Below are 10,888 nucleotides of genomic sequence, written 5' to 3'. Positions count from 1 at the left end.
CTTATATAAAATCTTTTATATAATAAGTAATCTCAAATTTTTTTTTCNCAATAAATAATCTTGATATAAATAATCTCAATAAATCTTTATGAAAAAAATCGTATTTAGTGACGCTTAAGGGAAATGAACTAACCACGTGACCGTTCATCCTAATTGTTGATTCAGCCTTCAAACCATCGCGATATAATTATAAAGTTCTTTCTTCACGGTCGTAAACACATAAGTGCGAAGTTAAGTGAATATATGAGGGACTACAAAATTTCTTAAACCGACAGCGGCGTTATGTGAAACTATACATATGGCATTATTCGAACACTTCGTACTTGAAGATCGAAAGAATTTGACACTTTTGAATCTCGGATGGTACAGATGAGTGTATCAAAGAGGTATGAGCATGTTTGTCGTTTACTTCATATAATTATAAAAAAAATTGATTATTTTAAGAATAATTTTAATTTTAAAAGGATTAAACTTTATGACTTTGTATATCTATAAATAACAATAATAGTAATAATAATAATAATAATAACAGTCAAGTACTAAGTAAAAGAGATATTTAAGTTATAAAATGGATGAGATTATCATCGCTTTGAATTTAATACTGAAAATAAAAAAGTAAATGTAAAAAAAAAAGATGATGTGATCTTTTCGTGATAGCACTTCCACAAATAGCATTAGGAATTATGTCGCAATAATGTAAATATACATTTCGCATTAATAATGTTACATTTATATTTACATTTATATTTATTTTTATTTTTATTAACGCAAGTTTACACATTTATGATTTCAACTGTTACTTTACAAATAACAGAAGAAAATATTGTTAATACCGATTAATATATGAAACAAGATAAAGGAATTCTTTTTAAATTGAAAATGCAAAAAAATGTAATTTGTAGAAAAATGTAATTTAAAGATACAAATATAGCTGTAGAAGAATTTTTTTAAACTTATTATATATTTTCGGATAATTTTCTAAAGACAACATTTACTTTTTTATCTTATAATGAAAGAATTCTTTTTGTTTCTTATATCTTTATTTATTCGTTGATGTTACATAAAAATTATTCTCTTAAAATTATTTTGTGTTCAATTTCTTTATAACTAATAAAATTATTCAGGCTCTGTTTCTATTGGATCACCTTATATATCACGATCAAAGAATCTATAAACGAGATTAGGCAATTAATCCATAGCATCTTATATCCGTAAAGATATTATCTTGTGTAACTTCATTTTATAGTTTTTGAATATAATTGCTGGAAATACTTTCGAAAATTACTTTCTAAAAATATAAAAAATGTAAGATTTCAGAAAAAAAATTGATATAATATTCATAATTTTAAAAAACCTGTGATAATAATTATTAATGTTTGTTTATAGTTTTTAATGAATTAAAAACTATATATTAAATTATAAACTTTTTTATCAGATTTTTAAATCATGATACAAACTCGTGGAATATATTGTACACTGTTTATATTTTTTGGAATTTTGCAGAAATTTATAAAAAGCTACAATATTTTTTGTTTAAAAAAGTGTATATAATATAGAAGCATTATTAATATTAATCAAATAGTAATATTTATGTAAATTTATAAAATTATTTATAAAATTTCACACAAAAGAATTAAAAAGAAATAAAAAGTTACAGTTATTATAACTTGTACAAGATATTTTTTTAAGTGAAATTAATCACTATTTGTAAAAACTTTTTTTCTATACAAAATATGTTAGAATTAGCTCATTAAAATATTCAGCAGGATTATAAAAGGCATCCTTATAATTATTTTTAGATAGGGAATGTGGACGTCTCTTTGTGGGAAGTCTCTTTTTTGTATCGAAAAGTTAAATTAATTATTAATTATTCCATTTCCGTATATCCTCACTCTGGTTAAAAATGTGTTATATCCGCTGTTATATCTTAACAGGTCTTGCGTTTACATAAGTTTAAAACGTATTACAAAAGCCTGATGGCTTTCTGGAACAGGTACTCGATGCTGCTGCTGGCATTAGGGTTGATTTTCACGCAATCATCTGTCGGAGCTTTACCACGAGAAGGTACATATTTTGCACGATCGAATGTTTCGTCCGAACTCACCGGGACGTCTTCCAGTCACAGTATTTCGATCATCAGGATCTTGTCCGATGGACGATTGGAACGGTTTATCCGGTGGCCCGGAGCTTGCGTCAAGGAAATCATTATCAATTGGGGGTGGGCATAGCTACATTTTTTCTTAATAGAATTGAAACAGTTAGACCAAGTCAGATAATTTTGTTATAGTCGAAGCAATTAAGCGCGAATAAATTGCTTCATTGTATATCTAACATCGAAATCTGAACTCAATGATGTTGTTCTGCTTGTATTATATGCTTTCTTTCATGAAACGCGTCGAGTGTTTTCATACTAACAAAGGCTAGCGTGTAACAACCTGTGCTATCCTCTTTCTTGAAATAACATTTTCTCGGATATAAGCAAATCTCTTCTTCCTATCCCACCTACAATCGTCCCGCTTCCCTTCTCTGCCATATATGTAGTCGGGAGGATTGAAGCGGGAACTCGGTTGGCAAGCACGAAAACAATGCCGCCTTTCACTATTGCCAATATGTGGAAGCTTGACTGTTATGTATACATTTAGCGTCGGTTAGGTCTTTCAAATGCCACCCATCGCTCCGAAGAACGCTGATAATACAATCTAATGGAACAGTCTCTGTGAATCCTTGTCAACCGTAATAAGTTTCAATACAATTGGAATGTATAAATGCTCGCCAGAAGAATCGATGCTCAAACGAATGAATAAATTGTACATTTTATTTTTTCTTCTCTGTCGGATTACATAAAGAATATAAATCTATTTTTATTTTTCTAATAAAAAATTGTACATATTAATATTTATACACGTGCTAATATATATTTATATAAATATAATCTTAATATCAATTAAGCAGTTATACAAAATTACGTGACAATAAATTGGACTCTTTGTGAATTTTCTTTGCTTGTTTTACAAAGAGTCATATGTATATGATGTAATAATAACTACTTAAAAAACGTACGAAGAGATATTTCAAAAGCACATAATTCTTCTTAAAAATATGTATTTTTTCTTTTATTGATAAGAAATAGAAGAGAAAGAAAAAAGAGAAAATATTGTTACATGAAAAATATCAATGATTTATGAATAATATATGTCTAACAAAAACAGCAGCATTTTATAAAGACATGATAAGAGAGACAACAGAATGCTGTAAAAATGAATAAAATAATAAGAAAATAATTTGATTGTATAGAACATAATAACGATAAAGTAGCAGTGCATAAAATGCAATAATATAACTGTTATTCCGTTAGATTTGAAAACTAAAAAAAGAGAATACAATTTATCATGTTTATTCGTTGACAGTAACCGCAAAGCCAACCAAGCTCTTAAGCCGAAAAGCGGCAAGTTAAGTAAGCAAGGATTAGGTTCTGCGACAAGCGGACGTCCTGGAACCTCTACGTAGGGATCGGATTGGCCCCTTTTGCACTGGACCTAAACGTAGTTCGGTAGGTCGCCATCCTGTTTTACTCTCCTAGATGGGACTCATCTGCTGATGCTCTCACGAGGATACCATGGAATACCACAACCACGAAGCGTCACTTTGCACTTAAACGCTGGACGAAAGCTCTTTTACCGTCGTGAAGAAAGTGCACGCTCTGCTTTTCGCTAACCGTCCCCTCTTTCCGAATTTGCTCTTATACCGCCTGAATAATTTGTTGGAAAAAATTTAATTTAATTTAATTCTTTTTATTATTACATTGTTAAATATATTATATCAGTTAAACGCAGATCTATAGCATATGTTGATAATCTATCGGTAAATAAATCTACCTGCAAAATTATTATATATATATATCTATCTGCTATCTAATTTCTATCAATTTTGAGGCAATAAATAAACATAATAAGTTTATTTCGCTCTCACATTTCTTTATAAATTTTACTATTCATTTTATTACTTTGATATACAGCATTTAACCGGAAATTAATTAGATTACAATAACGTTTGTTCTCTCGATAGAAATACAAATGTGACACTGCGACAAGTCTGGCTTCGTAAGTCAAATAGAAAGCTGCAATTGATATATGCCGGTGAAACATTGACTGACTGCATTGACGAGAAGCTCGCGTGGTGGGACGACAGCGAGTGTTTACCTAGCTCTCGCGGTGTCTATCGCTATCACGATGACGGTGACGAGGTGTCGATCGAGGTGTTCCAACTGGACGGTAAGGACATTTCGAGGATACCCCGTGACCTCTCTTGGCTGCTGTCGACATCGGAGCTTCGTCACCGATGCGATCGCATGAGAATGCGAATACGAAGCCAAGCCATGGCCCAATATCGACATAGGTATAACCTAGGAGCGAGTATATAGTCTCCCGAGTCTCGACTGGCTTATAATCTCTCGGCTTACGTAAGCCGCGTCGCGCCGGCCGAGCCGCTCGAAGCTAAGCGATGCCCGTTATACAAATGTATGAGCTTTAATTCTTTGTAACAGGAAATACGCAAAATCAACGAACGCGACAGCAAATAATGGAAAACAAAATCGAAGTCGGAATCGAATTCGAAGAGAATTATTCATGATACCAGGGACGCAATGGTGCGGTCGTGGTGATCGTGCCACCAAGTATACCAATTTGGGCGGCTTCGGTATGGCTGATGCCTGTTGCCGAAAACACGATACATCTTGTCCTTTTCACATACCGGCCTTCGAGACGCGTTATGGCGTTTTCAATTGGAGAATTTCGAGTATGATGCATTGCGCTTGTGACGAGCGGTTAGTAATTAATGGAATTATTTAATAATACGATCTATAAAGAAATATTTGTGAGAAAATAGCGATAAATACAAAAAAAAGTAAAGTTCTCGATATTCGAGTATAATATGTAAAATATTTGCATAAGTATAATCTTCAGAAAATATTACTGGACTTATTTAGTGCATTTATAAATGATTTAATTGCATTTATAAAGACGCGATTTATAAAATACGCGTTTTTTTTTTGTTTGTTTTTTTTTTAATGTACGATATTCATTGTGCGATATTCAATACAAATTGTTTGATATCTCTGAATTTAATTAACAAATTTCATAAAATTTATTATCGATTATATGTATGCAACAGTTTCATCGCTTCTTACAATTATTTTTATTTAAGATTTTTTTGTATACAGATTTCGCACATGTTTGAAAATGGCTGGGACTGCATCGGCGGATTTTATAGGCAAAATCTTTTTCGACGTACTCCAATCAAAGTGCTTTATTTTAAAATCGCAAAAGGTATGCGTGAAACGGTCCTGGTGGGGTAAATGTCAACATCATGAATACCGAAAGCAGGCCTACGTACGAGATAATGTTCCTTACTAAAGGTGTACAGCGTAAGAGATCGTCATAAAGAAATAATGAAGTATTCTTCTTCCGGAGATGTCAATAGCAATTCTCAGGGATGTAATATTTTGTCGAATACTTATACTATGTCAAGAAAAACATAAAGAAGTCGATTAGATAAATCATGAAATTATATTACCAAAGATTGACAATAGATACATCATAATAATTCGTAATGTCTTCGATATGAAAAATTATTATATTAAATCTGCCAATATAGCTATATTTATACGTTAGACATCCTGAATTATGAATTATCAGAAACAAAGGGATCGTATGCGAATGTACTGTTTTACTAATTTATATCTTATAATCAATTTCTAAATATTCCAAAAAAATCGAATAAATACAATTAGTAAGCTGTCTCTGTTTTTCTAACAAGTATAAAATATTTTACAATATATCTTTACTTAATATATTACATACATACAAGTTTTATAAGAATAAGAATTCAATCTTCATATTCGTATACATTTCATAAATGTTTATTTAAATTTAAATAAATATTTGTATTAATTTATTTCTTTTTCTCATATTTCTACATATAAAAATTTAATTCGAGAAAGTCCATCATTATAGGTACCGGCAGTCTTTATGTATAAAGTTGTGTTAAACACTTGTAGATAGAGTTTGTTAATTTTTAAACATTATTAGTAAACTATAAACAAATTAATAGAATCGTGGAGTTAAGCTTTAGGATAGCTTAGAAGTTTTGATGAAAAAATTATTATATACATATATGATATGTATGTATTTATATTAGTTACAAGCTATGTAGAAGATAAATTTCTAGATTTGATCAAGAATAATAATTTCGATTTCCATTCTAATAATACATTTATACCAATACATAAAATGCTTCCGTTCTGATACGATTCGATGTAATATATATAATTTATACGAAGAAATTGTAAAATAATCGAACCAACAAATTTTTCAAAATTATAATTCTTTGATCAATATAATATTAATATCCGAGTTTCTGATCACAAATTTATAAAATCTCTTCATGCTTTTAAAAATCCTTAATATTTAACATTAAATATTTTATTTGTAATTAAAGCTACGAACTTTCTAATTTTTTGTTTAAGAGAATAAAATTAATTAAGTTAAAACGAAATAAATAAAATCAGATTTTATTATTTAATAATATATATTTTTATTCCCTTTTTAATTCAATTTTTGGAAAAGTTCATTTAGTGATAGAAGTCTATTAGAAATACTTTAAATCGACAACTTTTACATGTTTGTCAAAATAAGTATGATGCAGTATGATGTGCTATCGGTTTGGTCACTTGGTGTATGTGCAGCATGCAGTCACGTGGTCAATCGCGCTTGTTTCTGCGCGCCAAATGCCACATGCTCTGTGATCTGTCTGACTAAAATTTGCTATTGTCACACTTGTCACAAACATTATTTTTTAAGACTTTAATTTGTTCCGATATAAAACTTTGTTTATAATATACATGGTGTGATATACATAATATTAAAGAAAAACAGTATTTGAAGTTAGCAATAAGATGTTACGTATCTAAATAACTGTGCGAGGTTATAATGTATAACGCGTATGAGACGAGAATGAAACGAGGTAATATACCTTGTTTATATACAGAACTTAATCTTGCTCTCACGTTGCACGGTGGCCAGAGTTTCAGGTAATGCTCGAAATATTTGAACATTGTTATATATATTTGAATTACTGTGTGTGTGTGTGTGTGTGTGTGTGTGTATGTGTAATCGTTCTCAACAATTTAGAGGAATATATATTATTAGTGATTGAAGTTTAAGTCTTTTTAAAATTTAATTTCAAAATTCTGAAATTCTAATGACTATATTTCAGATGGACAGTTTGCAACAGTGGATATAAAGGTATCTTTAATGGATGCATTTGGACTCTGTCTCAAAATAAAACTCATCTCTCATATACAGTACAAGGACATTTAAAAGATTCTATAAACTATGATAATATCTTGTCTGACTATTTTAGATTATCAGTATCATTGAAAGAACATTATAAACAATGGGCGAAAGCAGATACACATTTTCAAAAATGTTTAGATGAAAATAATGCTGTTCGAATATTAAAGCAAGATGTTGTAGAGAATTTATTCTCATTTATTTGTAGCTCCAATAATAATATATCAAGGTACATTTTTAAAAAATTGCACAGTAAAAATGAATTTATATATATAAAAATGAATTTATATTTTACTAAACATTTGTTTTAGGATATCAAATATGGTTGAAAAATTATGTTCATTATTTGGTCATAAAATATATTCGACTGAAGATAGAGAATATTACGACTTTCCAACGATAGAAGCTCTGAAAGAAAAAAATGTAGAAAGTATATTAAAAAAAGAAAAATTCGGCTATCGCGCTGCATATATAGTTAATGCAGCAGAACGTTTATCAATGTTGGGTGGAAAGGATTGGCTTCTAAATCTACAAAGAGAGAATGTTTCTTATCATGCTGCTAGAGAACAATTAATGACTCTGCCAGGAATTGGTCCTAAAGTTGCCGATTGCATATGCTTAATGTCACTAAACCATTTAGATGCTATACCTGTTGATACTCATATTTTCCAAATAGCACAGGCAAATTATTTACCACATTTAAAAAAAAAAAGACAGTTACACCAAAAATTCATACTGAAGTAAGTAATTATTTACGAGAATTGTGGGGTCCACTAGCTGGATGGGCACAAGCTATTGTATTTTCTACAAAAATTAATACTAAATCTAAATCAATTGAAAAACAAAAACGCAAAAACAATAATGAAAATTCAGTACAAGCAAAAATACTTAAGGTGATATGATTATCATTTTATTTTCACAAATAATTAAGTTATGTAAAATTTTATTTAAATTTAGACAAAAATTTTATATTAATTACCTTTTTAACAATAAATTTTTTGTGTAATTTATACTGTTAAAATGACAATAATTATAAATATTAATTTCGATAATGTATTTAAATAAATAAATAATATTTACTTTTTGGTAAAAAAGAAATGTCCAGAAGAATTGGCCATAATTTTTGTTTTTAATCCGATGTTTGTATTTAATCCGCTAAAAAGTTAATAAAAGATTTGAAGATGATTGTTCAAAATTATTTATTTTGCATCATTTTACATTCATATATAAAATATATCATTTTTGTTACTTATTCTGTATGTGAATAGACATATGTACATGTACTCATAAAATAATCTCTAAATTTCTACATTTTTATCACAGGCTCGTGTATCATTTATTAATGTTTCTTCTTTTTATTCCAAATCCTACAAGAGCATAGTCAAAATCATCTAGAATAATGTATTTTGCAGGAAATTCAATGTTACCTTCTTCGTTATCACAATCTGTCAATATAAGTAGAATTATTTACATGTATATTGCTTGACTTAGACACTTGAACACGTACAAAAAAAAAAACAAAAAACAGAACCTGTTTGAATTACCAATAGGTTTTTGTAGTATATCAGCAAAGATATTTTGAATAAGATAACGTAAACCAGGAAATTTTTTAGATAAATATGCTTTCTGCAAAGGTGATAAGGCTGTTAGACAAGTGGTTTGCAGAGACACTGATATTGAGCAACTATAAGTTAATTTCATCACACATTGAGCCATCGTAGAGCTTATTAATGGATAAAGCGTAACATTATTTAACTTTGTAAAAGCCACACCTACAAAATAATTAAAATTATATCTCTAAGAAGAATATTTGATTAAATGTTTTACTTTTATTTACCTAATGGTTTTCGATTTATAAAAAATTGTAATGTGCCAGTCCAAGTATCAAGATGTATTCCTATTAAGTCATCTTGACCAAAGGTTGTCCCATATTTACATGTCTTACCATCATGTTGTAAATAACCTTTATATGAAAAACCCCAAGATTCTCGATCTCGTCCAAGCAGAGCACAAAAACGTTCGCTTGCATTATGAAGCTCTGCATTTGCAGTTCCTATACCAACCATCTAAGATCGAGCAATAAATTATTATGTATATACTAAAGTGATACATATTGAAAATGTATCTATATCGTCAATGTAGATATATTCAGCAAGATGTCAAATAAACTTACTACATCAGTGCCATAAATATGTGTTATCATTAAAATCTCCCAATAATGATGCCTTCCTTTTTCCAATGATTTGTTACCTTTTACAACAGCTGTGCCAGTGCTATACACAGGATGAAAAGTAACATTTAAATTATTATCTGATAATTTAATTGACGAAGTTGATAATTTTTCATCCCAAGTCCATTCATATTTTGATGAAAAAAAAGTCTGAAAGAAAATACGTAATTATTAATTTTAAATCTACTATAATATTTCTTTTTTCTCAAATAAAAGATAGATAATAATTTTAATTATTAAACAATAAAACGTACCATTTTCTATCTTTGCATGTTGACTCTTTGTAATTGAATCCATATTTTATGAATGAAATTTCGATAATTACATTTACGTCATTATATACTTTTTAAAGCTATTGACTATACTGATTGATGCAGGTGCAATAGTAGTCTCGTCAGATTCATCCGTTCTTCGATTATTTGCTTATGAAATAAAAATGGAAATGTTTCAATATTACGCATTTGCAATTAAAATAGGTGTACCTAGTACTACACCTGCTCGCTGTAGTAAGCAATTGAATGTGATTGGTTGGATCCAAAGATCTCAAGATTTCAAGACTTAAAGATGCATTGATATTCAATAGAATTTCTTTTCTAATTAAGGAATAATTAGAGAAGTCAAGTTGTCTTCATGTTTAGTAGTAGTGTAGCAATTCTATATTATCTAATAGAATTAAACTTCCTTTTGAATTACATTGAACTAGAGAGAGAAACCTGAAAGTGGAATCATATGTGTCCGTATTTTAAATGAATCCGTCTACTAGCGCCTTCTGTGTGCACAAAGCAAACATAGAATTATGTGGCCACGGATATTTCCACGGGTAACACATCTATTTCGTTTTTCAATTTTGTTCCATTATACATTAGGGAGTTTTTGCAATATCGTGTATCCAGATGTGATGACCGCTAAAATCACGTTATTTAGTGGATGGAAAGTTAAACTGCATTGGGAGTCTATACTATCGTTTTTTTCTATTAATTAATTGCTGAAGATGGTTTAAAATAAGTCAAAACATTCGAATAATTTAATGTGTGAAGAATGTATTGATTTGATATAAATTAAACATTAAAATATTAAACGCTGACAATAACAGCGGTATCGCTCTTTTATATTGATTTTTCTTTTTTATTCTAATCTTTTATTTTTTAATTTTATATTAATTTTGATTTGTGTTTATTAAGAATTATTGATTTATTTTAAGGTGAATATTATATTTTTCGAATGCTCTCTTTTTGATATCTATAAATGTTTGTTATAGAAATGTTGAAAATTAGCTACTTATATTGCATATAAATATCTGAGTCGGAGA

The 10,888-nt window shown here is 29.1% G+C and overlaps 4 protein-coding genes across 4 annotated transcripts in view; 3 read left to right on the top strand and 1 right to left on the bottom strand.

The window, feature by feature from the left end:
- Window positions 1-5,411, top strand: part of LOC105617590 — a 5,772-nt gene extending 361 nt beyond the window's left edge. Inside the window, 4 exon segments of the mRNA XM_012199147.1 lie at window positions 1,994-2,218; window positions 4,066-4,395; window positions 4,544-4,822; window positions 5,219-5,411. Coding sequence (XP_012054537.1) covers window positions 1,994-2,218; window positions 4,066-4,395; window positions 4,544-4,822; window positions 5,219-5,411 — 1,027 coding nt within the window.
- A 1,593-nt stretch (window positions 5,412-7,004) lies between these two features.
- LOC105617587 (N-glycosylase/DNA lyase) lies at window positions 7,005-8,251 on the top strand. The gene is given in 4 exon segments (XM_012199143.1): window positions 7,005-7,087; window positions 7,273-7,578; window positions 7,661-8,055; window positions 8,058-8,251. Coding segments are annotated over 4 exon segments (972 nt in total). The 5' UTR covers window positions 7,005-7,010.
- Window positions 8,252-8,537: 286 nt separating this feature from the next.
- LOC105617588 (SPRY domain-containing SOCS box protein 3-like) lies at window positions 8,538-9,876 on the bottom strand. The gene is made up of 5 exons (XM_012199144.1): window positions 9,835-9,876; window positions 9,523-9,729; window positions 9,187-9,415; window positions 8,894-9,121; window positions 8,538-8,794 (listed from the first exon to the last, which is right to left on the bottom strand). Exons 1-5 carry the CDS (start codon window positions 9,874-9,876, stop codon window positions 8,682-8,684), a joined length of 819 nt encoding a protein of 272 aa, XP_012054534.1. The 3' UTR covers window positions 8,538-8,681.
- Window positions 9,877-10,370: 494 nt separating this feature from the next.
- Window positions 10,371-10,888, top strand: part of LOC105617589 (mannose-6-phosphate isomerase) — a 2,824-nt gene continuing 2,306 nt past the window's right edge. Inside the window, exon 1 of the mRNA XM_012199145.1 lies at window positions 10,371-10,399. The gene's annotated coding sequence lies outside the window, so the exon portion shown is untranslated. The remainder of the gene's footprint in view (window positions 10,400-10,888) is intronic.

The sequence above is a fragment of the Atta cephalotes genome (genome assembly GCF_000143395.1).
Source record: "Atta cephalotes unplaced genomic scaffold scaffold00013, whole genome shotgun sequence".
Taxonomy (NCBI): domain Eukaryota; kingdom Metazoa; phylum Arthropoda; class Insecta; order Hymenoptera; family Formicidae; genus Atta; species Atta cephalotes.
This window is presented reverse-complemented; position numbering and strand designations above follow the sequence as displayed.

What these genes read in the sequence shown, in the direction of transcription:
- LOC105617588 (XM_012199144.1), bottom strand. Translation starts at nt 9,876, where the DNA reads ATGGATTCAATTACAAAGAGTCAACATGCAAAGATAGAAAAT. An exon ending in ATATTTATGGCACTGATGTA is followed by an intron (nt 9,416 to 9,522) that starts GTAAGTTTATTT and finishes GCTCGATCTTAG; the next exon opens with ATGGTTGGTATAGGAACTGC. An exon ending in TATACTACAAAAACCTATTG is followed by an intron (nt 8,795 to 8,893) that starts GTAATTCAAACA and finishes TTATATTGACAG; the next exon opens with ATTGTGATAACGAAGAAGGT.